At 45.1% G+C, this 15971-nt stretch overlaps 5 protein-coding genes across 5 annotated transcripts; 3 read left to right on the top strand and 2 right to left on the bottom strand.

The window, feature by feature from the left end:
* Positions 1 to 7: 7 nt before the first annotated feature.
* On the top strand, positions 8 to 2044 carry B0H65DRAFT_167527 (uncharacterized protein). Its single transcript, XM_062821324.1, has 5 exons — positions 8 to 472; positions 542 to 873; positions 967 to 1340; positions 1407 to 1491; positions 1596 to 2044. Exons 1-5 carry the CDS (start codon positions 303 to 305, stop codon positions 1859 to 1861), a joined length of 1227 nt encoding a protein of 408 aa, XP_062683247.1. The 5' UTR covers positions 8 to 302; the 3' UTR covers positions 1862 to 2044.
* Positions 2045 to 2587: 543 nt separating this feature from the next.
* On the top strand, positions 2588 to 3549 carry B0H65DRAFT_462569 (uncharacterized protein). Its single transcript, XM_062826649.1, has 2 exons — positions 2588 to 2930; positions 3028 to 3549. Exons 1-2 carry the CDS (start codon positions 2681 to 2683, stop codon positions 3213 to 3215), a joined length of 438 nt encoding a protein of 145 aa, XP_062683248.1. The 5' UTR covers positions 2588 to 2680; the 3' UTR covers positions 3216 to 3549.
* A 1362-nt stretch (positions 3550 to 4911) lies between these two features.
* Positions 4912 to 7095, top strand: B0H65DRAFT_422535 (uncharacterized protein; the record flags this gene model as incomplete). Its single annotated transcript, XM_062824407.1, has 3 exons — positions 4912 to 5429; positions 5513 to 6038; positions 6067 to 7095. 3 exons carry the CDS (start codon positions 4912 to 4914, stop codon positions 7093 to 7095), a joined length of 2073 nt encoding a protein of 690 aa, XP_062683249.1.
* A 1572-nt stretch (positions 7096 to 8667) lies between these two features.
* On the bottom strand, positions 8668 to 10910 carry B0H65DRAFT_522836 (cytochrome P450). The gene is made up of 3 exons (XM_062828778.1): positions 10349 to 10910; positions 9881 to 10265; positions 8668 to 9800 (listed from the first exon to the last, which is right to left on the bottom strand). Exons 1-3 carry the CDS (start codon positions 10580 to 10582, stop codon positions 8812 to 8814), a joined length of 1608 nt encoding a protein of 535 aa, XP_062683250.1. The 5' UTR covers positions 10583 to 10910; the 3' UTR covers positions 8668 to 8811.
* A 3101-nt stretch (positions 10911 to 14011) lies between these two features.
* On the bottom strand, positions 14012 to 15642 carry B0H65DRAFT_538757 (uncharacterized protein; the record flags this gene model as incomplete). The annotated part of the gene is made up of 3 exons (XM_062829099.1): positions 14012 to 14923; positions 14986 to 15258; positions 15305 to 15642. 3 exons carry the CDS (start codon positions 15640 to 15642, stop codon positions 14464 to 14466), a joined length of 1071 nt encoding a protein of 356 aa, XP_062683251.1. The 3' UTR covers positions 14012 to 14463.
* Positions 15643 to 15971: the final 329 nt, after the last annotated feature.

The raw sequence follows: 15971 nt of genomic DNA on the forward strand, positions 1-15971 counted from the left end.
GGGCATCGTCAAGGTTCTCGGACTAGCTTTCGGCCAAGCAAAAGGGAGTCGCCGGTGAGGGGCAATTCATATACATGTACACTCGGTTACACGGCGATGTTGATACTACTGCAGCAAGCCAACCATCGCGGTATGGATCGCCGGTGGATTCGAAGGAGGGGTATCCGGGAAGCCTGAGATGGATATGAGGTCGGAGATCCCATAGAAAGCACCGGGCCTGACACTTATTCTTATCACGCTCAGCATCAGTCTCTTAATCCGGGGTTCTCACCGTCTTTGTAGCACAAACAGTTCCTAACACCATGGCTATCGCCCAAGAAAATAGCGAGCTGCACGTCTTGATCATAGGTGCCGGCCTTGGTGGCTTGACACTTGCCCAAGGTCTTCGCAAGCAAGGCATTAGCTTCCAGATCTTTGAGCGTGACGCCAGCGCTGAGGCGAGAGGCCAAGGATACGCCGTTGGGCTTCACGAGTAACTACTCACCCCATTCACTACTTCCAGTGGTTATGCTTTCTGGACACTGACATACGGTACGGGCAGTCCGGAAAAGCTCTTTGGTGGCTCTCTCCCTGATGAAGTCTTCTCATCTCTCCGATCATCATGCCACCTCCTTCCTCTACAGCTGCCATCGTGCTTAGCCATGTTCTTTCCAGATGGGCGGGCAGGGTACGTGACAGATAGCCCAGAGACGCCTTGCATCAGAGCCCACAGGTTACGTCTGCGTCAGGCTTTAGCTCGCGACCTCGACATCCAGTGGGGAAAACGGGCGCAGAGGATCGAAGAGGGTGAGGATAGGGTGACGGTATGGTTTGAGGATGGGACAAAGGCGAAGGGCACTGTCCTCGTTGGCGCTGATGGAACTTTCAGTGCAGGTTTGTGACCATCTTTCCATTGTTTACATGATGATGATGACGATAAAACGGATGTGTGGACAGTGGCTGACAATCATCTTGCCTGACCAACAGTACGCCCACACGTCCTCCAGAAACCGAACTCGGAGGTCTTGGAGATCTCGACCTATTCCACTTTCACAATGGGCGAGTGTCGTCTGAACCGTGCCGAAATGGAGAGTCAGCTCCAGATGGCTTATTCGTGTTATGTCGCCTTTGGACCGGACTTTGTTCTCTTCAGCGCTCTGAACCGCGTCAGCGATGATGGATCCTACGGAGACTACTACTGGATGACGATAGAAAGTCAAGACGTGGGTGATAATCACTGGGTCAAGACGGGCACGGCGGAAGAGAGGCTGCGGAAGACGAAGGAGAGGGTCCAGGCGTTAGACCCGAAGTTCAGGGTCACGGTGGAAAAAACAGAGGTGGAAGGTCTGAAGAAGGTGACGGTATGTCGAATGTGATGATGGACCATTTTACGATGAGGCAGGCAGGACTGACAACAGTGTTTCCAGACATGGTACGATGCTCTTATAGAGGACATCCCTCCGGTCAACAGGGTCATTTTGATCGGGGATGCCGCCCATCCGATGACACCGAGTAAGTTTTTGCTCAACTTTCACACTAAACATGTTTCATCAACATTGTATTGTTCAAGTACGAAGTTCGAACCAGCGAGAGAGCTAACCCAGTTTCGTCGACAGGTCGCGGAGAAGGCGCAATTTACGCCATCAGGGACGCAGTCGGGCTATCCAAGCTTCTTTCCGAAAACAAACATCAGTCGATCCACATGCTACGGCACAAGATGGATGAGTATCAGCGGACGTTGGTGAGCGAAGGCAACAAATCGATCTTGCTGGCTCGCCAGGTCATGGCGAAGGCCCGTCAAAGGGAGACGGTGAGTAAGCCCATGGCTTGGGGGCATGAGTTGAAGATACTGAACGAGGCAGTACCATTGCCGCTTGAGTAAGTAGGGGTTCGGGGGGAATGAATCCCTTTTCGCTGGTTTTCAGATCAATATTGTATCCTCCCCCCACACACAACCAAAGATGAAGGATCAGTAGCTGGTCAGCTTCCGTGCTTATTGTGGTTAGAAGAACGCTGTTGGTATTATCGTATCGATTAGCGTCTTGATGTTCTGAACTTGACAGGTTCGAATTTCGATGTCCCGCTGCAAGATCCCAAGTATGTACGGATTATGCTCCGATACTAAGTAGTATAGGAAAGTAATGCGGTTACCATGGATTCGCGTTTAGCGATCCTGTTGTTTCTACTTGAGTAACCCGCTCCTTCGCCTATCACCAGCCAAGCCCTGCAGGAACTCGGCCTTTAATATCCGCGGCATCCAATATGAGTGGTGCGCTTGGGAACACCTCTCCCTAACTGCTCTAACTGTTTTCTTCCAACATATCTTTCGCAAGAAAGCATCACCGAATGTTGCAAAAACGGCACGATCCCCGCAACCTCCGCAACCGGGAAAGACTAACGGCATGTGATTTTAGCCCTACGATTTATGATCCCAGAAGAACCGCGATCGCGTCATGGTTGGATCTCGTCCGGGGAAATGGGAACTAATGGTGCGATGGTTGCCTAAGTAGGTAGTCTGTTACAAGGTGAAGATGAAGGACGCAGTAAAGGATAGCAACGCAAGTGGGGGGAAGAGGTAGAAGTAGGTAGGTATAAAGGCATCGCGATGTCCTCTTTCTCCATCCTAGCCACAACTAAAGTGTCGTTGATCCAGCACTTACTTGACACCCTTCTGCTCATTACTCTAGTCAAACCAGTCAATATGTTCTTCTCCAAGCTTGCCTTTGCTCTTTCCACCTTTATCGGGCTGGCGGCCATCCAGGGCTCGTACGGCCAACCCACCGGCGCCGTCGCCGCCGTCGCCGCCGTTCCTCCCGCTCCTCCCGGCCTCAGCTTCTTATACTCCCTTAACTGCACCCTCGGCACACAGATCCCCGTTGGCACCGGTCCGCGCGGCACGAGGATTGTGATTCCTATTGTTGGGGGGACTTTTCAGGGTCCTAAGTTGAAGGGTAGGTTAGCTCTAGACTACTGTCCTGCTTCACTTCACTTCACTTCAATTCACTTCACTCCACGCCCACATAACTAAACCAACCCCCCTTCATAAAGGCAAGATCCTCAACCTCGGAGCCGACTGGGCCCTCTCCAGCACCAGCACCAGCGGTGCCGAAAGCACGGTCAACGTCGACACGCGCTACCAGCTTGTTACGGACGACGGCGCCAATATTTTTATTCAGACTCGGGGCATGCTGCCTTCCCAGACACGTGGGAATCGGTCGACCAAGTCATCCAGTTGAAAGTTGAAAGTGTAGTGACGCCCGTTCTGGGAAGGAGCCAACCATGAACCCACCATGATGAGGTATCCCTTCCTTGGGAAGGAACGAACACTAATGTTCCTTCCTTAGGAAGGATGGAAAACTCTGCTGCTACTGCTATTGGATGTTCTCTCTGATTTGGTTCCTCTTCTCTCAATAGTTGTCCGGGGGTCCCTACCAATCTATTAACCGATGCGATAGTAACGACTAGGGCAAAGGCAACTATTATAGTAGTAAGAAGTAACGTTGAGGATGACTAAGGAGAAGAATGGAGCGAGGACGAAAACGACTAAACGCTACTAAATTTAACGTTCGGGGTATATTTTATTAATAAAATTTTATAAATATATTTAGAATATGCTAGTAATTGCCTGCTCCAATTTAAAGACTACCTTTCTACTATACAAATTCTCTAGGAAATATACTTCGAATTAAAGTAGAATTTCGACCAAACCCTCTAAACAATCCTCGAATCCCCAACCCCTCCCACCTTAGCGACTTTAAAATCGTTAACAGAATTCACTTACGAAGACGAACACGCTTTTTCCATCTACCTCCTAATCCTTAAAAAGGAAAAGCATTAAATTAATAACAATAACAAGGATAAGGATGGCAAGGAAAAAGATAGTAAGAATAAGGATAATAGTAATAGTAATCTACTATTAATTTATATTAATAGCGGAACTAATAAGACTAAAGGCATATACGAGAGGTTCGAAAACTATAACAACGGTGAACAACTTTCTATACTAACGATACTCGCCTACTAAAAGGGCTATCGAATTATATATAAGAAAATTCTAATATTAATACTATACTCTTCAATAACTCCTTCAATCCTATCTACTGGTATATTATTCTTAGTTCTCGAAACTGCGTTAATATATAAACTATACGCATATAAGGATAAAGAAACCATCTATAGCACTTTAACGAATAACCAATAGTCGTCGGTACTTTATAAGGGTTTATGTAATTACGAAGCCTGGAGGGAAGGCATACGTTACTCCACATCGTTCACTACAGGCCTATCTCAAGAGGAGGTAGAAGAAGCCGCACGTCAACGAAAGCGGGAGTATAACCGCCAATGGCAGAAGGCAGACAGGGAAAAGAGGAAGATGGAAGACCCCGAGAAGTACAAGGAGAAGCAGAGACAGTATAACCGCCAATAGCAGAAGGCAGACAAGGAGAAGAGGAAGATGGAAGACCCCGAGAAGTACAAGGAGAAGCAGAGACAGTACAATGAGAAGCAGAGAAAGTACGAAGAGAAGAACAGGGACGAAATCAACCGGAAGGCTCGTAAGAGGATGGCTAAGAAGAGGGCTGCTGAAACTGCTGAAGAGAAGGACGAACGTAAGCGGAGGGCTCGTGAGAAGTGGGCTGAGAAGGGGGCTGCTGAAACTGCTGAAGAGAAGGACGAACGCAATAGGAAGAGGCGCGAGCAGAGGGCAGCTAAAAGGATGAAGACAGAATGAGCATAGCACACTAATTCCCTGTATAATAGTAGACGTAAAGAATATCTGATTATGAGTTGGTAGTATAGATGGCAATATGTAACAAATCGTGGCAAACATCTGCTCCTTGAACGTCCATGGCCCTGGGTTGAGGGAACAGCAAGATCTGGATAACCGACCCACCAAGACCTGCCAGAATTCGTCAGTCGCCTTTTCAAGGACGGATGATTCCCGGAAACAATATCAACCAGGAACACGAACCATCCGACTCTACTCCGCTGTCACCACAATCCCCCATACAGGACCATCTTCCACTTGGCCAACATGAAGCGCACCAGGACTGCATCATACCGCAAAAAGTCATCCCTCGGAGAATTCTTCAAAGCAACACGCGACTGTCCCAGTACAGCCCATGGCAACGGTGGGGGTCCTCCTGGTTCTGGGAGCTAGCAGCAATGACACTCAGCTGTCTCTCCCTGGTGTTAACACTGGGCATCCTCTACTTCTTTGACGGCAAACCTTTGGAATCGTGGCCCCTCTACCTTTCACTGAGCACAATCATATCGACCCTGGCACAGATTTCTCGCACCTCCCTTGCCTTTGCCATTACGCCCTGTCTTGGGCAGGCAAAGTGGAATTGGTTTTCCCAAAGAGAAGATGATGTTCTGGTCTTCAGAACCTTTGATGAGGCGAGTCGAGGGCCTCTGGGAAGTTTACAGTTGCTCTGGAAGCTCAAGTACCGGTAAGTTTGTGTTATTCGAGGGGATCGTAGTGCCGTCCAGTCCATTCACTTGTTCTTCAGCAGCTAACAAACTTATCTAATAGACATCTCGCCTGTCTCGGCGCTCTAGTAACGGTTGTCATGTTCGGATACGACCCCTTCGTCCAAGCCATAGTCGACACCTCTGGGGATGACTTTTTACTCACAGGAAGCTCAAGAGCCAAGATCCGGGCATCAAACAGGATCTGCGTAGGCGAAGAGCAGACAACAGGAACCCAGATTACTTTGACAAACAAAAATGGCTCGATGGGACCCGGCACGGTGGTCTTGCAAGAAAGTGCACTGACAGCGGACTTTGGCTTAACGCTTGCCGTCTATGATGGATTCGTTAACAAGTCCTCGGCCTTGACAGACCCTTACCAGTCATCCTTCTCTTGCGAGACCGGTAACTGCACCTTCCAGATTTTCGACTCATTGGCAGTTTGCAGCCGTTGCGTCAATGTGTCAGATCATATTCGAAGGCAGCAAGTGCCCAAGGAAGGGACCACATATACACGATACGCACTACCATACGACTTGGAAATTCTCAACTGGGACGGCGCAAAGCAGCCGGAAAATGCATACCCAATTGTTCCTATAGAGTCTAATACACAGGCAGCTATATGGAGATACGGATCAACCATCGGCCGTTGCGAGCTCATCACCAAACCAAACCGTAGTCAAAGTCATAGCCAACCGGTCCGAGTCGATATCCTTTGACTACTTCACTTCCACCTTTGTTGTTTTCAGAATCATTCAGTCTACCCCGGAATTTGTCAACAACCTCTCGCCTTGGAATACGACGTTCCCACTCGCCATGGAGTGCGGATTATCCTTCTGCGTCAACAGATACGAGTCGATGGTCAGTAAGGGCATACTCCATGAATCCATTCTTGACTCGTGGGCCGAGTGGTCACACCCGTCGTTGTTACCTCAAGACGACACTTTGGGAGGCAACATTACGGCAAAAAAACAAAGAGAAAACTGGATGCATCCTTTCAGCTACACACTAGGCAGTCCAGTCGGCCGAAAGCCAAATGGAATGCTGTGGGATTTTCCGCGATCTGATTTACTCCTGGCTTCACGTGCTACTGCGGTCTCCAACCACCTCTCCTACTTCAACATTACCCAAGTAACCATAGCCTCCACGATCGACTGGTTCACCCACGTCCTTGCCCCCGAGCCACTCATGTATCCAGTCACAGCCGATACCGGTAACGGCAACCCCGTAGCCGGAGCCATCGCCAAATCCACTAACCTCAGCACCACTTTCGACAACGTCGCCTGGAGCATGACAGCCTGGATCCGCGAGAACGAAGGGGTATGGGTAACGGAGAGCTCTACGACAAAATGGGTGTTCCGTTTCCGCATCCGCTGGCCGTTCGTCACCGTTCCCGTTGCAGTCATGGTGGCGAGCGCGCTCTATCTTGGGCTTACCATATGGCAAACGCGGAGGAATTGTGTGGAACCATGGAAAGAGGACGCTTTGGCGGCAATAGCACATGGACTTGACCAGGAGAGCAGAGCGAAGATTTGTCAGGCGGAAAGGGTGGGGCTGAGGAATGAAGCGGCGATGGGGATGAAGGTTAGGCTAAGGCAGGGGATGTATGGGGAGGTTGAGTTGAGGGATGTGCGTAAGGAGGGATGACCCGCGATAACATGATCTCAATGGCAAGGTAAGGAAAAGATGACGATGAAAGAGGGACTTTCCTGAACACACATCCATGAGCAAAGAACAACATAGGGTTAATATTAAGGTATGTAGTATTCGACTCCTATGTAGAGATATGAACCACGAAGCGTTCAACGCTCTCTCTCTTACACCTCAAAGTCTACCAGAGACTCTGACCGCTGAGGCCCTCAGAAGTGTTTAACACAAAGATAAGGCGAAGTCGTTGACTTGGCCCGGTTCTCCGCCAGCAGAAACTCCTCGCAGAACGCATACTGGCCCCTGAGCTTTGCGTATTCACACTGCGTGCCGGTACCGTCGATGGGGACTTTGCAGCCGCACTCCATGCGGGAGAATCCGAAGGTACACATGTTGGATGGTGTTTTTTTTTTTTGTTCTTGAGTGGGTGGGGAAAGGAGCAATGTCTGATGTTATGAATCCGATCCGATAGGTACAGAAAGGTGAGTGCAGTTGTTTGATGTACACGGGATTTAAAATGTGGTGGTGATGATGATGATGTATAGTGTGTGTATGATGAAACGGGAAGTGAGAGAGAGGTTTCCAGACTTATTATACACAGCGAGCGGTATTCAATTATTAGTGTATTACATACAACCAACCTATGAAGGCACGAACTCGGAAGTCCCCGGGTACATGTACATGAACAGAGATATTTCATTCTTTCAATGCCGTCCGTCTCTCCTCGGCTTCCCGAACTTCCCTTTTGTTCCGGTCATCTATCTGGATTTGGGACAAGGTAGCAAGCAGGCTAGTAGTGGATGAACAAGAACATCAGTCCCATCTTCAAGCCGTATTGCAAAGGTCAGTAAGAAGTGTCCTTTGTCCATGATATATTAACAATCCGCTTTGTTAGTACTAAGGCGTGCCTCGATCCATCGATGGCTTACTTGGTCTTTGAACCTCTCCTTGTGGTAAAACGAGTCTTTTTACTGTCCATTGTCCATCACATGTTCTCGAACGGATAGTACTATTCCCGAGTTCTCAATAAAAGAACTGTGGGTCTTTGGATTACTGAAGAAAGAAAGAAAGCTGGAAGAATAATTAACTTAAACAAGCAAGGACACGCAAGACCTAGCTACTAGACCTTTAACCCATTCAAAGGCTTGGAAGAAGGCATTAAGGTTCTGTTCCCTCCCATTAGCAGTTAACTGAAGCAAGTACGTCCGCGTGTTTTCCTCAGGTTTCTTTTTTAAAACACTGGAGAAAGCTGCACTCACCCACCCACCCCAGATCTACACGCACCCTCCCGTCCTTTTTGCAAGACACTTGCCCATAACTTTTTACCATCGCCCAAGATTTTCCTAATATTTGGCACAGTTACCTAGTATTTGTTCCATGTCTTGCCTAGAAACATTCGCACCGCCGAAGTTCTGCAACGTACCTACTAACATTGACAAATGACGCTGACGGTTGACTCCAAAATGCCCGCAATTGCAATTGGATAAAAGGAGAAAAATACGGCAAAAATAAGCTCGGGATAGGTTCCCTTACATGGCATTTGCTACGCGTGGGTGGAACTTGGTATGTTGTCGATGAGACAGGTTGCGCGTAGATTTGGGGTTGGTGCGGCTACTGCTTCCCTTTATATTTCTCCCTTCTTCTTGTTAAAAATCTATCTCTAGATACTGTCCTCCTATCCAAGATGTTGTCTCAGACCACATCAAAGTTGCAGACTCAAACCTTCTCCCTCCTCCTCACCCTCATCCTCGCCTCCCTCGGCGGAAACTGCGCCTCCGTCAACCAAACAGTAGGCGGTCTCTCCCCCTTATACTCCGGCGGCAGCTCAACATCGTAATTCCCAAACAAGTAAGCCATGGCCATCTTGATCTCAAAGTCAATCAAGAACCGTCCCGGGCAGGCATGCTTGCCATTGCTAAACGGCAAATAATCCAGACTCGTCGACACAAACGTAAGCGGCGGCCCCCCTTCCTTACCCACCTGCTGTTCTCTGATCCTCGAGAACCGGAACGGATCAAACTTCTTGGACTGCTCGTACTTGCTCTCGCTGGTCTGCGCCGCGTAGCTCAGTACCGAGAACGTGCACCCTTTCGGTAATTCCAGCCCGGTATCCGTGACGATGCCATCCGTCAACGCCTTGCGGAACAGGACGCGCCCACCGAAAGTGTGCAGCCGCATCGTCTCGCGCTGCACGCTGTCGCCGCGGACAATCTTGGCCAGTTTGGCCTTGGTCCACGTGTTCGGGTTCCCGTCCGAGTGGGCCACGCGCTCGAGCTCGTCGCGGAGCACCGAAACCGTGTCGAACTCCTTGTCGGAGCTGAGGATGTTCAGGATCATGTTGGTGATCATGAAGGCGGACTGGTGCATCGACCCGAAGTTGGCGACGGCGAGACGCGTGGTGATGTTCTTAAAGTCGCCGAGCTCGTGCGGCCGCTCGCGTTGGGCGTAGCGGAGCATGATCTGGAAGTGATCGCGTGGCTCGTTTGGGTCGGCGTCGGTGCGCGGACGCTTGAGGTACTCGAGACGTTGGACGTAGATGGGGTGGAGGAGCTTCCCGAGTTTCCGAAGGTTCAACCGGAGGCCGATGGCGGCAAGCCGTGTGGTGAAGGGTCGGAGGACTCCCGGGGATGCGAGACCGGTGCCGGCGGTGGTAACGAACTGCTCGTTTATGTCCAGGGAGGTTTGCAGGTACTCTGGGCTACGACCTGGGGGAAGATGCGTTGTTAGTGGCACGAAAGACCAAATGATGAGGGAATTTTGTGTGAGAGTCATGGGGATAACCTACACAAAGGAAGACCAATGGTAAAGCGGCTGTTTGCCTGAGCAATGACCCTTTTGATGACATCGAAAATGTTCACTTCAACCCATTCTCCAGGAGCGGTACCTAGGTACGTATCGAAGGCAACGCCCACTTCGTCGTTCAGAGCGTCCATGAGGTTGTCCAACGAGGGAATGAGTTCATTCTTGACAACCGTCCCCTGCCATGGATCGACGAGAAATATGTCATTGCCCAGCGAGTGGGCAATCTGGTCATATTGGGCAAACGCATGGGAAGCGCTCAAGCGGTCATCGTCATATGTATTGATCCATTTGTAGGAGCTCGGAGGCAGGATGAGCTCATTGAGAAAGCCAACTCCAGGAATGACGACGGCCTGGCCTTTATCCAAGTACTATCAGGAGTCAGCCACCAAACTCTTGAGGGATGCTTCAAGTAAGGGCAGGGTGCATGGATAGGATCCAGATCTAAGCTTACCTTCTCATAAGCCTCCTTGTGGAGATTGACGCAGTCTGTGATATAAGCCCATCGTGTCTTGAGACTGAAGCGAGTAGCCCCCGGCGGCTCTCGGATGAAAGGGACGCCCTTAGGAAGAGGTTGCGCAAAGAAGACTTTCTCGACCACGTAGAGGATAGCAACGAACCCGAGAGAGAGCAGACCAATGCCTGTCCAACTCGAGGGCTCGGGAAGAAAGTGGGCTAACAGTGCCATTGGTATGAAGGAGTAATGGATCCCACTTGCCACCTCATCAGACAGTTGCAGAGTGTCAGTCGACACACAAACGATGTTGGGAAAGAGCGAGCTTTATCAATCCGTCAGGCGCCTCATCGAAAGTACCTGCCTGTACGACGGGGCAGGTACGGCCAGTTTAGTGCTTACTCCATCTGCACATTGGGCAACATTGTCGGTCTTGTTGGCTCGCTTCAAGTTCAGCCCTCTGCCAAAGAGCGAGGAAAATTCCTTTGTTTCTTTGGGCAATTAGTACCTGGACGTCTATGATAGGCGCGCCACTTGTGTCTGAGTGGCTGGTTCGGTTGAGTGCAGCAGGGTAGGAAATAAACCAAATCTGGTCAAACCAAGTCTGAATAAACCCGCCTCCAGACGGGGTTAAACCAAGGTCGAGATTTGGCTTACAAACCCAAATCTAGGGTCCCCGGACTTGATTTTGCAAGCAAATCTTCCTGATTGGTAAAAATTCTTCAAATCTAGTCATTTTATACGTGCAAATCCAGTTTTTGAAGGTTCAAATCTATTAACAGGGCTTGATTAGGCTCTAGGAGCCAACTATAAATCGGGGGTTTGCCCTATAATTTTCCGTATAGAATTTTCATACCTAAAAATTAACGAATTGATTTTAAATCGCTTTTTAGTACTTTATATAATTAGTAACCAAATTAATTATATACAATTCTATAAAGCACGTACCTTTATTAATACGCTATATTATAATTATAATTAATATTCCCTTTAATTCCTAATCCCTATAAAAGAACGTATTTATTAATAGCCTTATAAAGCCCGCTATTACTTCTACTTTTAATACCCTCCGTACTACTCGTAAAAATTCCTTTAAGGAATAAATATTAAAATTTTTCGCTATCGATATTAAAATCCTTCCTTATAGTATTAATAACCTCCCTACCGTACGTTCGAACGGGAATTACTATATATTAGAGAAATAAATATATATTAAGAAGGCAAGGAACTCGTAAATCATCCTCTATAATTATTACTTTATTAAAATCTTTAAGGATAATAAATTTAATACCGTCTAATATTATAAATATTATTTTATTACGTTTAATAATATATAATCCCTTTTATACTTAACAATTATATATTGATCGAATATAAATTTCGTTACTACCTCCCCTAATAAATATTTACGTCAGCTATATAAAAAATATTCGCCGTTAACCGCCGAAAATTCTAATTTAAAACGTTCAAAATCGGTAGCTAATAAATTCGTCGAAAATACTATTAAATAATCTATTTTAAAATTAGTTACTAAAAAGTTTAAAAGATTATTCCTTGACTAAATTATTAACGCTAATATACCCTTTTGTATAACTTCGTTTCCGGAGTTCCGTAATTTAATACTATTAATAAATAAGTAATTAACGATTAAATTATTACCCTAATAAATATATAATAAGAGTATAGGTTAAGGAATAGTATAATATTTATTTTAATATATTAAAATAAAAATTCGCCCGCTTCCTATATAAAACGTATTTCTTTTTCGATCTTTAAACTTCGATTAACTAATACACTTTTTTCGGTCTTATTATTTATTATATCGGTAAAGAATAGAAGTTAGAATATTAATTATTCAATTTCTACTATATAATAAGTAGCTATAATAGCGAGAACGTTATATTAATTATATTAATTTATTTTAATTTAATTAAATTATTTATAAAAAACTTTAATTAATTTCAATTAAATAATATATAAATTAACAAGATTTATATGAATTATATATTTAAGGGGTTAATTAATTTTCTTAATAATAAATATAAATGTAAAATTAAAAACCAATGCGTACGTTACTTTAATTACGTCTTTAATTTAATAATAAAGGTTGTAATTCGAAATAATAATAAAAACATACCGTAATACTTACTGAAATTTATAGAATTTACTATTTAAAAAAAAGAAGTTTTATTAGCCAAATAGTAAAAATAAAACTCCTTAAAGAAACTTTATAATATTTACTATTTTATCCGCTAATTTCCTTAATATTATAAAAAATTCGTTCGTATTATTAAAATAAAATTAAAAGCAAATAAAAAAGGGGCGCGTAAATAGGGTATTGGACCGAAATTAATAATTATAATTAAATATACCTTTTTAACTATAAGGGAAATTTTCAAACCGATAGCGACTATTATCCTTAATAATGTAACGAAGTAGAACTTTAACTACGCAATAATTAAAAGAGGGATTAAATTACGTAATACTATTAATACGTACTCATTAAAAATATATAATTATTGAAATATAATAAAGAAAATATTAATAGAAAATTAATTTGATAAGGATAATTAAGTAACGTTTATTTAAATAATAAATATTTTAAAAGATTTTATATTTTTTAATAAAATTTTCGAAACGAGAATTCCCTTTATTAGTAAAGTATTATTATTATTATATTAATTAATTAACCATCTTAAAAGTAAGCGAATGTAATATTTAATTACGCTCGCTTTTAAATAATTTATTAAATTAAATATTACCCCTATCTACCTAACACTAATAGTAACTCCTCCTACTTCTTATCCTACCTAATGATTTTAACGACCCTAATGTATTATATAATTACTATAAAAGTTTTAAAATAATAGAATTAAATTATTTAGCGGAATATAATGATGTAATTAATAAGTTGCGGTATTAATTATTCTTACCCCTTTTCTAAAAAAAAAATTGAAATTTCTATACGCTTTTAAAAGGAAGAGAAGGAGGGAGAGCTATTACTTCCCTTTATTAATAATAATACTATTTTAATTAATATTAATATCGATTACGCTATCGCTAAATTTAAAAAATATAGGAAAATAATAGAGGATACGCCCGTTTATTAATTTACTATAATTTTATACTTTAAGTATCGTATTCGCTAATTTAATTTTAATTTCCTTAAAAAATAACGAAATAATATTATTGTACGCTTTTAATAATTTTAATTAAACGGTTATATTTAGAGCCCTCCCCCCTAACTGTAAGTACCGCTACTTCTTTTTAAAGTTCGCCCTCTTCTTAAATTTAATTAATTAATTAGTAATAGTTATTATACTAAGCCCGCTCCTACCCCTTCTCCTCCAAAATAAAATATTAAAATTACGCAATAGATTAATAATTTCCTAAAAAAGGGTATTACTGATATTTTATAATAATAGAACGATTATAAAAAAGAGTATACAACTCTATTACGTATAATATTTAATATCTTTTTTATACTAATGGAATTAAACGAGTACGAACGACCTTTTAATACTGCCAAATATATAGTAAAGAATTGTATTAATTTCAATTATAATATTATTAATATACTTTAGTATTTAAAGAATTAGTAGAGGACTGGCCTCTATAATGATATATTTATATATAAATACGAGAGAAATAGTCCCTCACTACGTGAATTAAACGTCGAAAACGATAATTTCAATTTGTAGAGTATGTAAAGTATAAGAGTTATAGGGGCCGGTGCCCGGAACAATTAGATAATCCGTAGATTTAAAGACTCAAATCTGCAAATCCAAGCCCGATTTCCCCACTTTTCAAACAAATCTGCAAATTTACCCTCAAATCAAGTCCAAATCTGGGGTCAGATTTGACTTACTTGGTTTATTTCCCACCCTGGAGTGCAGTGCATCGCTTGGATAACTAACCGTTTTTTTTTTGCGTTTGAAGAGCGCCATCTACGTCACCTATGTAAGTGACAAAGCATTCTGACTCGCTCTCTTAGACGCAACCGCCAACCGATCCCCCACACCCACCTTAAGCTGTGCCTCACAGGGCGGCCGATCCCTGTCCCTTAACTCCTTATCCGACCCAGTCCGACTGTCCTCGGACTCCCGCGAACTCAACTAGAAGCTGACACTGCTAACAGCCGAGCTGATGATATACCTCACGCCCTCCGCCTCCGTCACGGTATACAGACGCCCGCCATTCCTCTTGTCATAGCTCAGATCCTCGGGGCTCCTGGGGTAGAAGCCCGCATTCTGCTTCGCCACGCCGCCGGGAACCCAGGCCCAGAGATCGCCCTTGGACGCTCCTTTGCTTCGCGAGAGGTAGAACTTGCCGTTCGCCGACACGGCGCCCTGCATGCGCTCAATGTTGACGCAGTAGGCCCAGATGGCCTTGGAGACGCCGCTGCTGTCGGTCTTGAGGCGGCGGGTGGTGTAGTCGAGCTCGTACCGGACCAGACGGATGGGGTCCGAGGTTGAGGTTTGATACTCGCCGACGATGAGACTGTCGGGGGTGATGGTGCGATCCAGGGCCATGTAGGAGTGCCGGAACTCGAAGGAGGAAGACCACTTGTACCATCTGTAGGATAAGAGTGGAAAGGTTAGTGCGGGAGCAAGAAGAGAGGATAAGACACGACTGACCTAATTTGAGGAATCACATATTTGTAGCCAGCAGCCGAGTAGACACCGCTGGAGACCTTGCCAACGTCTTCGCCATCTCCAACTTGCCAGATGTTGGTCAAGTCAAAGACTCTGATACCATTGTAAGTGTCCAAGACCCACAAAGTGTTTCCATACCACATGATACCACCTGCATGTACCGGCACCTCTCTGAAGTTGTCGGATGCATGCGGGTATACGAGCAGTGCATGGCGGTAGGTATCATCGGCTCGATTCACAAACGTAACTCGGACGCTTTTATCATCATCGCGGTGCCAGCTCACGATCCAGCCATTGATACCTTCGTACAAGCGCATCGGCCGTCGAGGTGATACCTTGTGGCACCCACTTGGTTGTGTCCTCATCGTTGAAGTCTGAAGTATGCTGCCACAGCTTGCGCCCGGAGGAATCGGTGGTCATCTGGTGATTGCCATCGTTGAAGACGTCGGCGACCGATACCTTCTTGCCGGCCGCGGTGTAGATCTTGGAGAGGGAGGCAACGTTGACATTGTCTGCTTGCTCGGTGAGCTTGAAGTCTGAGCCCGTCTTTTCCTTTGAGGTGGTTGAGCAGTCGCTGGGGTCTGAAGCAAGTGAAAGAGTGGCCGCAGCCAGGGTGAAGATTGCTGATGCGAACCTCATGTTGGAGTGATCAGCTGCAAAAGGAGAGGAAGTTGAAGTCACTTCGTTACCTACTTAGTACGGGATCTGAACGTTCAAGTATGGCATGGTGGTTGCCGTCTTTATAGCTATTTCCCGCAAAGTCATTCCTCGAGAGTTGTCTAACACATAATTTACTGACCTTCCACTTTAGACCTGTACTACCGTTCAAGACCTTGCCACTCATGGTGATTGATCCGCGATAGAGCTTGGTTGTGGGGTAGCAACTCACCACGAGATACTCTTTCACTTACAAAGGTGGGATGCATCTTGGCCTCCACAACGTGCTGTTGTGGCACAATAGCATTGGT

Source organism: Neurospora tetraspora, assembly GCF_033439725.1.
Source record: "Neurospora tetraspora strain CBS 560.94 chromosome Unknown B0H65scaffold_3, whole genome shotgun sequence".
NCBI lineage: Eukaryota > Fungi > Ascomycota > Sordariomycetes > Sordariales > Sordariaceae > Neurospora > Neurospora tetraspora.